At 33.1% G+C, this 13,427-nt stretch overlaps 1 protein-coding gene across 1 annotated transcript; it reads left to right on the forward strand.

Moving 5' to 3' along the window:
• Nucleotides 1-15: 15 nt before the first annotated feature.
• On the forward strand, nucleotides 16-12,869 carry LOC126827043 (transmembrane protein 201). The gene is made up of 10 exons (XM_050556205.2): nucleotides 16-185; nucleotides 1,713-1,827; nucleotides 3,761-3,931; nucleotides 5,130-5,312; nucleotides 7,052-7,302; nucleotides 7,773-7,964; nucleotides 8,699-8,886; nucleotides 10,722-10,862; nucleotides 11,267-11,785; nucleotides 12,207-12,869. The coding sequence occupies exons 1-10, from the start codon at nucleotides 109-111 to the stop codon at nucleotides 12,305-12,307; spliced, it is 1,938 nt and encodes a 645-aa protein (XP_050412162.1). The 5' UTR covers nucleotides 16-108; the 3' UTR covers nucleotides 12,308-12,869.
• Nucleotides 12,870-13,427: the final 558 nt, after the last annotated feature.

Here is a 13,427-nt window from a genome sequence, read left to right on the forward strand (position 1 = left end):
GAAGCCATTCATCATTGGCCACAAGCTACTTCCGGATGAAACCTTCACGCGTGCTGAGAAAACCTGGGAAATAAAATTTAGTTTGCAAAGAACTATACGGCGGGAAACATGGAAAGTTGGTTGTCTGCTGTTGGTGCTGTAAGCGCTGGCTTGGTTGGGTCGGCACTATTAGTACATAAATACAGGTTACAAGTTTGTTTTTTTTCCTCTACATTTAGACCCAAAAATATATAGATAGAACTCAAGTCAATGACCATTGAATACCGCTCGGGTTCTTCAATGGTTCAAGAGAGTGTATCCCCTATGGCTATATAACTAACTGAAGTAACAGAAAAAATAAGATTAACCTTTTGCAGAATAAGTGGTTATCAATGAAGAGGGTTTGGCTTGAATTTGATAGTTGTTTGTTATTTGTTTCTTTTAAACATTTGCTCTCATTATTACACAAATCCAAAAGTATGCATCTCATGGGTATCAGGCGTATTCAATACCAGGCTAATTCATTACCGGTAAAATCGGCGTATTCAAGACCAGTATATTATAGGGTTGGTTGATCGGTATATAAAGGTGCTAAGTAGTACTCTGTCTATGGGTGTTAATTGATCAATTAAGACAAGACAATAGAAGGATTAACAAGGTATTTATTATATATTTTAAATAGTCATAATACAAACAAGAGTTGAAATATTTAATATTCGAAGACAATATTTACATATAAAACATCGTATGCGATTAATAATAGCCATAGTTTCGTATTCAACTTTGAACTGAGTATTGTGTTAACTTGACGTTACTATTAATATTATATATTTTAAATAATCATAATACAAACAAGAGTTGAAATATTTAACATTCGAAGACAATATTTACATATAAAACATCGTATTCAGTTGATGCGATTAATAATAGCCATAGTTTCGTATTCAACTTTGAACATAAACTAGGATCCATTATGATTAGGCTATACTTAACTTGATATGTATCTGAGATACCGATATCAAATGGTGAAAGTTTCATATTTTATTCGAAATATATACAAATTCCAAGCTTGCATCGGAATTGGTTTGATGTTTAAAATACAAAATAACAAAGCCGGGATTTACAATCTCAAGCTTAAGATTAAATAATTTGAACAACAACTCAATAATAAAACAAACAATTTTAATACATCAAACACCAATCATTAATTAATAAGTATCGTATAGGCTTCTATCCACACTGATGAGTACTAATTAGCACCTTTATACACCGACCAATCAAAATAACAAAGCCGGGATGTACAATCTCAAGCTTAAGATTAAATAATTTAAACAACAACTCAATAATAAAAAAAAAACAATTTTAATACATCAAACACCAATCATCAAAATCATCTATAATAATTATCGAATCGGCTTCTATCCACACTGATGAGTACTACTTAGCACCTTTATATACCGATCAACCAACCCTATAATATACTGGTCTTGAATACGCCGATTTTACCGGTAATGAATTAGCCTGGTATTGAATACGCTAGGATTCATTTCATGCACTCAGCAGAGCAGGCGGGAGAGAAACCGGGATATCGAAAAAAAGAGACATAAATGAAATAAAATGAAATGGGGTTTTAACGTCCTGTTCTGCTCCGAACTAGGTTGATGAAGACGGAAAAGAGAAATAAGGATGTGGAGAGATGTTTTAACCCCACTTGACTCGTACTGTATTTGTAGGTATGGAGATAGAACTGTCAACTGTTGGTTCTGCAATAATAAAACTGTTGTACCTTATGGTAATGTGAATTGTTTTGATTGCCCACATTGCGAACAATATAATGGCTTTGAAAAGGTAAAGTAATAAATTGTGCATCTTTTTAATTTATGTATGTAAATCTGTATTTGTAGATTTCTCTTCAGATGCCCCTTTATATACATAAAGAGTTAAACAAAACGAGTACTTGGTGTTCGTGCATTTGGCTTAGAGCAGTGGACTATGGAAGCTCACAGATCATATAGCAATAGAAAATAACACTTAGTATCAGTGATGGGATTTCAAAATTTTAGTTGTCGGACATTTTCTTCCCCAAAATAAAGGGACATAACTCTTATCGTTATTTAAGCAGGCATTTTCAAACCACAATTAAGAATCATGTGTCAACAAAATATTCAAATTCATACTTAATGAAAAAAATGGGTGCACCTCGTTATTTTTCATATTTAATTCCCGTACGGTATTCAAATTTATGTCAATAATATTCCTACAAAATTACATGACATCGTAATACCATAGAATGAAAGCGTGCCGACTACTGCCCATCAGTAACGGTTTCAAATTCACCCAAATTTACCGTAATTTTTTTTTATGGTTTCAGGTAAATCATTCCACAATTGTGCACCTTTATAACGCAAACTATTCTTAATAATATCTAAATTCGGTCTGAAAAGGGTCAGTCGAGAATTAATACTGCTATAAGGAGTCTTATAATTAAACAATAGATTAGATAAATAACTTGGGACAAACATTGTTAAGTATTTTATATATGAAAATAAGTTTGTTTAACTTATGTCTTGACTCTATATTCAGCAGCTTGCATTTCCTTAGAAAAGGGGGCAAGTCATTAGAATGTTTATGATCAAAAATGAGTTTGAAGGCACGATTTTGTTGACACCGAAGGAGTAAATATGTAGTTTTAAATTGCTAAAGTTATCCCAAATTGGAGAGCAGTAATCTATATATGGCCAGAAATGTGACTTGTAATATAGTAGCTGGAAGGATTTAGATAGATATTTTTTAATCCTTCGCAATTGAAATAGTTTCTGGGTAAAAAAATGACATCCCGAAATTTATTTGGCCGTAAATCGTAGTAAACGTCGCTCTAATACAACGAGCGAGTGACACCAACTGCTAAATAATCCCATTTGACTCTAAGCACGCGCTATCGTCTAAAACAATTACCGTAACTACTTACGTTATTCCAATCGAAGTATTCGTCAACCTTTCTTGGCTTGTTTATTTATTTATTTAAAAACATAAACCCCATTCAAAATATGATCATAAATCCGACAATATGCCATCAAAATAGAATCTTTTCTCCCGACATCAGACGTATTAGATTTGGCACGTTTACACCTCTTAATTCCATGTGTCTCGCAAGATTTCTACTTTCATTTTGCGTGTGTATGAATAGCTTTATTAAACTTCGGCTTCCACTGAAGAAATATCACATACACGTTATCGGACACAATGTATATGTATACTATTAGGATATGTGACATATATGACTAATGTCTACGGCCGACATCAATGAGATTAAAACGTGAGACAATGGAGAAATCACGGGTTAATCACGTATTAAGTTTATTGGATTGATATATAGTCCGACAAAGGAGAAGCAATGACTTCTGTTCAGGATTGAATTGATGAATTGTCCGACAAAGAATTAAGTTAGCCAATTAAGGCAGATTAAGTAGTTAATCAAGGTAGGTGTATAGACGGTATAAAACGATAAATACGTTGATCACTTAATTACCTAATCAGTCCAGCCTATTATCAACGATAATCGGGTTGAGTGGTAGTTATACGTTCAGTACACTATATTAATTTTGGAATTTTGAATATTATTTACCATGTCTTGATGTCCGATTGGGCATATTCCTGGTCGGACAATTTAGGACGTTTGGAAAATGGCGTCGGACATGTCCGGAATATACGGGCAAAATCCCATCTCCGCTTAGTATATTTTGTCTGAAAGAAACTGAAGTATTGTATTGTTTATATTCAGGATGGAGGCTATAATAAAACTATACCAGCACAGTTTTATGAAGATATGAACCATGTAATGACGTGTCAAGCTAAAGAATACCTTGGAGCTACCTCTACCTTATGTGCAACATGTCAACAAAATCAGCAATTAAAAATACGACAGCTATCTATTTTTGAACCATTAATAGAAGTAAGTGCTCAATTATAATAGACTGGAAATAAAATAAAGTGACCCACTGTGTGATTCACTACATCAAATCTTAAACAGTTGAAAACAGCATAAACAAATACTTATTTACCTGTCTTAAGTCCATAATCAGACCTTGAAATCCACTGCAGGAAAGGTCATGTTAAAAGCTGAGAGAGCTTGATGTCAGCTGCAGCACAGTCAGGACTCTATAAAAGTTGAGTGTGCCTGTGCCCACACTTGAAAATGTGCCTGCAGGGTCATACTCAAAAGGAGAGTATTCAATTGCCAGGTATATAGTATGATTGTGGGGGGGGGGGGCTTACGAAAGCTTCTTTGGTTGGACTCGGCAGAAGAAGAAATTATAAATAATTTTTAATACCTTTAATAAAGATTATGTTTGATGTGCATATTGTTGTTGTTTGGGGTTGATATAAACATAGAACAGATGCCTACCGGCTTCAAACAAGTTCATTAAATCCCTTTGCGCAGCCAGGTTGTCATTCTACATGTATAAACTTAACTTCCGGTATAATTCGGATACTAACAAGAGTTGTTTCCCTTGACGATGACAAGATATTCATGTACCGTAACTAAAATAACTGTTGTTCTGATGAGGCCTGAATTATTTTCCAATAGTGTGCTGATTACTACATGGTACTGGTGTTTAGGGGTCGCCGAGGTCACAGGTGATAGTTCATACGTCGCGTGCTATTCTTTTAATCATCGACTGGCATTCTACTAGAATTGTCACTAAATTAAGCAGAGGTGATAGGTCATAAGTCACAGGTGGAATCGCTAACGTCGCGTGCTGATGTTTTTATCATCGACTAGCTTATTCTAGTAAATTATTATACGGTAATCAAAGTAAACCAAAAAACAAAAAAAAACAATAAAAATAAATAGTATTCTTTATTTTACATGATTTACGTGACAGTAATAATTTTTAAAAATGTGCCTGCAAAAAAATATTTTAAAGCAAATGTGCCTGAGCGCATGTGCCCGGAAATATCGATGCCAGAGCACAGTTAGCATTATATCTGGTCATAGTAAAAATTTCTCTTGAATCATCTGACAAAATGAGTTGAGCCCTAGTTCCATTTACAACTTTGTGCAACTTTGTAAAAATATTTTGTTATATTATTGAAAAAAGGGAATCAAAATTTTTACATGTAACTATTTTCTATAACCTTATTTATAGGAAAATTATGACATAGAAGTTGAAGAATATAAAACCCAGTTAGAAAGAAATTATAAACTATGTGTAGAGTGTCAAACACGTGTAGATAATGAACTAGCTAAACAGAACAAAACACTTTATAAAAAATTAATAGGCACAAAATTTGATGAGTGTTCCAATTTAGATGAAACTGTATGCTCAACAGTAAGTATAATATATCCTTCTTTGAAAATAACCCTCTTTTGTTTTATGTAATGAAATGTAATACAGATACATTTAATTTAAAACTAATGGGCAGCTAATTATGCTGATAACCTTTGACTTGAGATCATCTTCTACCTGGTAGCTTCAGTAGCATAGGTTTGAAAAAAGTGTTGTCCAAGCACATTCATCTATCTCCCACATTGCACATGTAGCTATAAAAAATTGATATATGTTAGTCTCTGAATGAGATGTTAAACTCCATTCCATTCAATGATGTCAATAGTACCATTATGCTAATGTTGATCGCACAGATTGGAATGCAGCCTCCTTAGTTCCTTAATATGAATAAAACTTATTATATCGGTGTGAACAACTTTATTCAAGTCCCATAACTGTCTGCAGCTTGGTGATACTTTTTATTCACCCACATGGAAATGGGGACGTAGATTGCCGTAGCCTCTTGTCTTTCGGTCCATCGTCCGATTGTTTTAAAATTAATATATGTTGTTTACATTAGTGAGATGAAGAATCCTATTTAATTTCAATAATTTCTGTTTGTTACGTCTAAGAGTTATTGCTCTTGTTTCACTGTGTTGAACTTTGTGAACGTTCTAACGGTAAAAGTTATCATACAATTTTTGTGAAATTTATAAGTATTATTTGAATTAGTGAAACGAAGAAGCCTTTTGAATTTCAGCAATTTCCATTTATTATGTCTAGAGTTATTGTCCTTGTTTCACTTTATTGAACCTTGTGAATGCCAACATTACCATCCAGTCTGTATGAAATTTATATGCATCATGAATTTAGATTAGTGAAACCACAAACCCTATTGAATTTCAGCAATTTACAATAATTACTTCTAGAGTTATAGCCCTTGTTTCACTTTGTTCAACCTTGTTAATGCTTGGTTGATGAAAGTTGTCATCCAAAATGTATGAAATTTATATGCATCATTTAAATTTATGAAACCGAGGTCTATTGAATTTCAGCCATTTTCATCAATTATTTCTAGAGTTATGACCCTTGTTTTACTTTGTGAACCTTGTAAACAAAAGTTATCATCAGATTTGTATGAAATTTATATGCATTATTTAAATTGGTAAAAAGAAAAATCCTATCCAATTTCAAAATTTTCTGTAAATTACTTCCAGAGTTAAGACCCTTGTTTGTAGAACCATGTGCACCCTCAAACGACAAAAAATATAATCTGACCTGTTTGAAATTGTCTTGTAAATGCACCCAATTATCTACAAAAGAATAAGTATGCGACAACCCCTGTTGACCGCTTGGACGATTTAGCTGCTGTGAACGTTATGTTTCATTGCCTGGCAACCTATCTTTGAATGAGTCGACCATTGATCCCCATTTTACATGATGTGTAAGTGCCGAGATAACTATGTCTCTTTACTTGCTGAAGTTATAATTGTAATTATTGTGATTCCTTTAATGAAATACATTAACCATTAAGCAATTTTAACAATTATTTCTGAGCAACTCAATATTTTGATGAGTACTTTTGCTGACAAGGTAAATCATTGTATTGTCACATTGACATTTTACTTGTGTACTTACACTACCCTTTTACTTTCTATGTCCTGTGAAACCGATTGGTTATTAATAAACTAGGTACGCTTGCTATTTCCAAAACACTAGATACCACCTCCTGTTCTTAGGTATTGGGAAATTCACTCTGACTAAATGTATCAGTGTCTTAAATAATGTTGTATATATTTCAGAATGATATAGAAGAAACAGAAGCCATGAGTCCATTGTGTCAAAGACTATTTACTGTTTGTTCTGGACTAGTGGTGTTTTTGTCAGTTATACTAGTGTGTAATATGAGTTTATATACAGCTGTAATAAGTCGTCATATACCATCAATTATATTAGATGTTACATATCATACAGTTCAACCACATGCCTTTCCTTTAATAGTTCTTACAACATTCTTAACTTTACTCTCAAAATTAATAATAGGTAAAAATAGGTAAGTGTCACCATATATTATGGATTTAATGGGCATTACCCACCTTCTACAGCTGTTCCATTAAAAAAAAAAATATGAGGTGCAAGGCATAATTTTTAAAATTGTATGTTTTTTGCCTACAATCTTATGGAACAAAATAAACTTTGTTGGGTTTTTAAAAATGTAGAGCACTGAGAATACCAGATGCAATCACATCTTTGGCAGCATCACTTCATAATAAAAAAAAACATTGGTATTATGTTACCCATGACAGATGCCTTGGGGACCTTTGATGGGCATGTGGCAGATATAAAATATAAGATGAATCAAATTTTCGTAATACAATAGACCAAATACTTTTGTAATATCTTGACGGCTAATGAATTTTAATTCAGGAATTCCAGTCCATTTAAAGATTTTGTCAGAAAGAAATAATGAAACCAAGAAAGTACCTGTAATCCATGTTAAGAGATTAGAATTTTTTTTTTCAGATTATATATGGTAGATAATATACACTCTTTTACTTGCTTGATATTGTTACTCAGTAAATCACAATATGTTCCATACTGGATGTTTCCCGATCTTCCAGTCTTATTAATACATAGTATTTCATTAATAACTGCTATCTGTTGTCTCATAAGATCTAGACCATTATCAAATGCAACAACAGCAACATTTAAAAGGTGAGTAAGTTATGAATTTGGCGTTTGAATCAGTTCTGTAACTCCCCACCTCTAAAAGACCTCATCGTTATCTCATCGTTGAACTTTCAATTTGACTTAAAAAATAGACCAATTTCAACAGAACATATTCTTCTGGGGTGGATTCAATCAAATTAAAATGAGCAAATTAAAATGAGACCCATAGGTGACACCGAAACACATAGGGTGATGATGGCTTGTGTTGATATCGTATAGTGTCTTTAGAGGATACAAAATGTTGACAAATTTCCAATTCATCATATCTTCGTAAGTAAATATTGAACAGAACTGAACAATTTTGGACTGATATTACTTTTGGATATAAGCTAACCCTCAAATAACATTCAGAGACTTTAATCATTAGATAATCTTCTCCCCATTGAACTAGTAAAATATTTATATTAATGCGTACTTTTATTTAAAGATAGATTAAATAGTGACCTGTTAAACTATTAGATACAATTTGACATGAATCTACAATATTTTATTACCTGCTGGAAAAGGACAAAAGGACAGGGTGATTCTTAGTCAAGAAGGTTGTTGGTAACTCAGTCTGACAACTGGATATTGGTATATCTTTGTCAATAGTTGTTTGTTAGTAGAATGGATTCTAAGAGTCTTTTTAATCACCGGGGTATATCTAACCCGATTTAGAAAATGGTTTTGATGAAAATTGGATCATTCAATTGAAGGAATACTTAAATTAATTATTTCAGATTATCTTTAGATAAAAGTAATTCTAGTGAAAGCAGTACAGCTGTATCATCTGTTAGTACAAGTCGCAAGGCTGTAGACATAGCAGAAACACATCAAGTCAAACAATATAACCCTATTCAAGAACTTGATGGTTTGGATTTTAATGTCTGCTCTATAGGCTCTAAACCAATAGCTTCCAAAGATTCTGGTTAGTCTTTTTCGCAAACTTTCAGTCAATTGAGTACTTGTATATTCTGTGTTTGGGTGGAGTATGTTTCAATATACAGTGGACTCATCATATGGGATCAATGCAATATGCCAGATTACACAGCATGTCGGATTACTCAATATCGGAAGTATTATCGTACCTTCGAATACCGGATGTATTATTATATTGCAGCCTCGAATACCCAGAACTTAAAATATGATAAAGCTTTCTGTACATTCAAAATTCATTGCATTTCATCAAACAATTGCATAACAAGACACAATAACATAACATGTACATAGCAATTTACTTTGAATATTAATAACCCGAATAAGTAGTACTTGTCAACCAAGTCTTATGATTGACCGACCAATTGACGGACAGGTTGTTTTTGTCCACGCCCTTAAACCACCTGTGAGTAATATCGTTTCTTACTGATGTTAAAATTATCGTCAAACATGTTTGAATTCATCTTTCCGCTGGGGGAATATCGGATACTGTAGTACGGCCAATTGGATACTTAAAGATACATTATGGGAGATAAGATAAAGAGATGGCAGTTCTCGCTATAATAGTTAAAAACTAGATAGTGTAAAGGTAATTTGCTGAAAATTTCAGTCAAATTGATCCACTATGAGCCGAGAAAGAAGCGGGTGAAATTTTTGCATAGTCTCGGTCATCATTACTAAAATCATTAATATAAACAGCATAGTCTCGAATATCCACTTTTTTTAATTTAATTATCAATGGCTGTTAGCGGCATATAGGAATCTAATCCAGCCAACATCGAAGGCTAGCCTTGACATCAAGAGTTTATTATGGTCTGGATAAGTTAATTAATGTCTAATTGATAAGTTAGATAACATTTCAGGCCTAAAGAAAGACTTGTAACAAGCAGATTTTGCTCTTGCATAATGCATGTTTAACGGCTAATTCCTTTTGTGTAGGTCACGTAACTTTCAATCTGGGGGGTTGGATGGACCGAATGGTTAGCACGTGTGCGCTGTGTCATAAGGTTGTGTCATTGAGTCATCTGGCTTGGTTTTGATTCCCCGTATGTACGTGACGAGGAGTAGGGTCACCTGTTAAACCTCGTGGCCTTTCTCTGGGTCCTCCGGTTTCCTCCCACTGCGAAAGATCCCTAGACGCAAGCGAATTATTGAAATAAAATTGAACCAGACATTAGTTCCGAAATGACTTAGTTTGTGTCGAGTGGACATTAAACCCCATTTTCTCTTTCTCTTTTCTCAAAATCTGCTATAATTTCCTGCTTGACATCCAATGGCAATCTGTACGGGCACACTTTTCAGGACGATCACACACATTATGAACACAATATTATAGTGATTCTTCATCTTGGCAATTTCTATATGTCGCTGTATTTGAGTGAGAAACGCAAATCAAATACCAAGCGCTCTCCTACAAGAGATAATAAAATAATCAAGGTAATCAACAAAGACCGACACATGGTTTATGTTCACAGATAATTGATTGGTGATTGCCTGTCGGTTAACACCCACTGATTGAAGGCTGGATTATTCAATGTTAAATTGACCGCAAATCATGTGACCGGACCTCTGATTGAATCCGGACTACTCAAAATTTTTTGGGTTGAAGTTATAAGGAAATAAATCAGGACATGAAAATGATGACGGATTTCACAGAATGCCGTCGTATTCAGATGTCTGAAGTGACAAGAGTCCGCTGTATTACGCAATGTCTTAATGTCAAGACCATTAAACAACTTAAAATACAGACACTCGCACGTTCAAAATTTCAACTAGTATAAATAATGTACACTTGGCACATTTGTATTTTAATTAATGTTATTACAGGTATGTTTTCATGGACTGGATCAGCATGTAGTATTGACACTATTTCCAGTTTACCACATATATCATCTACTACCAGACAGAGAAGACCTTTAATTAGTCCAGCTAAATTACACTTTAATGCTTCCAAAGAAAAATCGTTTGGTAAGATTCTTAAATTAAATGCCTTCAAATTTGTTCCATAGTAATAGACACCAACACCAAATTTGTTCTGGTGCACATACATTTGTAGTGTGTTAGGACTTCTTCGTTTTTCTTTAAATTACTAAATGTATTTCTGTTAGATTCTTTTAATGATAATCTGTTTGAAATATTAAAAAATCATTTGTTAAGATTCTTAAATTAAATGCCTTCAAATTTGTTCCATAGTAATAGACACCAACAATGGTTTTGTTGCTGGTGCACATACATTTGTAGTGTGTTGGGACTTCTTCGTTTTTCTTTAAATTACTAAATGCATTTCTGTTAGATTCTTTTAATGATAATCTGTTTGAAATATTAAAAAATGATATCTTTATCTTGAAATATTAATCTTTTTCTTTTTTTAGGCCATACAATGAGTGCGTCATCAATATCACTTTTCTCTAATGGTGCAACATACTGTGAGGAGAAACAGAGTTTATTTGGCAATACAACAGTTTCTTCTAGGCTTCCAGAATCTGTTAACACTATGAAGGGAATAAAAGCACCTTCATTATTTCAGAATATGAACTCTGTCATAAGCCCCCCTGCTCCTTATAGTGTGTTGCAGCAGACAAAATTAACATCAGAGCAGACGGATATATCCGAATTTGCAGACGACACACAATTAACAACAGAGAAACTTTCAATGTTTAATCTTCAGCAGTCGCTAATCAGACCAAAAATGTTTGAAAATCACCAGTATCTAAATCGCAATCCCTCCGTAGATGTAAGTTCACACCCAGTGCAAAGCAGTTCTTACTCATATAAAACTGATTTCATTCCGGCACAGTGTGCTGTAGATAGCACAACTAATCCAGAAATAGAACAAGAGGTGTCAATGTCACGTGAGAGCACATGTACAACACATATGAATGAGCATAAAGGTAAACATTATTCAGTAAATATGAAACTAAATATAGCAACCGTATTCACCATATAAAAGTTAAGAAGCATATTATTTTATTTTGAGACTTTTATTGGAACAAATCAGACATGGTTGAAATTTAATTAAACGTAAATTAAAGTACAAACTTAATGGATAACAGTATTGACTCTCCAGCTGATCAAATATGGCTGTCACTTAAATGATTCCCAGATCAATAGTTCAGAGATAGATATTTACACGTGTCAATTTTTATACACATTATAAAGTGTAGAAATTGTCAAATGAAGCATTAATTAAGAATCTTATATTGTTCTGAAGTTGATACAGCATGGACATAAATAATATGAAAAGAGATTAACTTGGAACAGTCTTCAAATTATTTAAATTGGATATTTATGATGCATATTGTTTATTTTCAGGTTTTTCCACTCAGTTTATCATCTTATCAAGTGGTGTTGTAGTGATGTTCAGTGTTGTGGTAAATATAGCCGTGCATGTTGCCTGGAAACATCTGTTTTAATCAACAGTGTTATTCTCAAGCAAATTTATCAAAGTGGACATCATTGGCTTTCTGTGATGGAGATGATCAGTTAATTTGATATTTTACAAGTTGTTTATTTTCCTATCAAAGGATGACTTTTAAGATTGATTTAATTTGTTTTATCCTTGTGCCACCTTTAAATGTTTTGTGCATTCAGGGGCAGACTGGGCCAGAGTAGTCAGATGTCCATTGTCCTAGGTTGAAAATGTTCTTTTCTTTTCAAAATAAATATAATTTTTTTACACATCCACTTAAAAAAGTTGAATCATCTACTTTCGTTTTCTCATGTCACGGAGGAGAAACCAAGAAAATCAGTCCGCTCTTGTGTGCATTACTTAAAAAGAAAGGAATTATGGAAAATATTTAAATAGATCAAAAGGTATTATTTGGTGTTTGAAATGTTTGAAGACAGTGCAATTTTAGTAATGTGTTATTTTTTGTAAATGTTATTTCTTGTGTTATGTTAATTTTTAAAATGAAATACTTACATGTAAGTTTTTAAATCAAATTGTATATGAATAAATGTTTTATATTGGTTAAATTCTTTTGTGTCAATATATTTTTTGCATGATTTTTATACGCCCAAATTTTCATGGCGTAAACACTATAAATTTAAAGTCAGTCAGATATTAACTTCAGCATCTACATGCACAGTACCAACAAAATATTTCAAAGTGATCAAGGGCCATATCTCTGGTAGTAATTATTGGAAATTGTTGAAAAGCAAGACTTTGTCGTCTCATGACTGTAAACGCTTGTGTATAGATACGAGAAGAGGAATGGCAACACTCCCTTGACAGAGTAGCTATATTTGAAGAAGGGTATTACGACCCGAAACGTATCATTAAAAAATCTCTACTCTAAACCAAGTCTGTTGTGCAGGATTTCCTAAATTTATTTTAATGTGTATGAATTTAAAGTCAATCGGATATTAACTTCTGCCTCTACAAAGTTTGTCAAAGTTATCAAGGGCCATAACTCTTGTAATAATTATCAGAAATCGTTGGAAATAAATAGGCTTCTTATCTCATGACCCTAACACTGTATAAATTTCAATATTGGATATTAACTTTAGCGTCCAAGATATTTCAAAGTGATC

The sequence above is a fragment of the Patella vulgata genome, chromosome 7, assembly GCF_932274485.2.
Source record: "Patella vulgata chromosome 7, xgPatVulg1.2, whole genome shotgun sequence".
Lineage (NCBI taxonomy): Eukaryota > Metazoa > Mollusca > Gastropoda > Patellidae > Patella > Patella vulgata.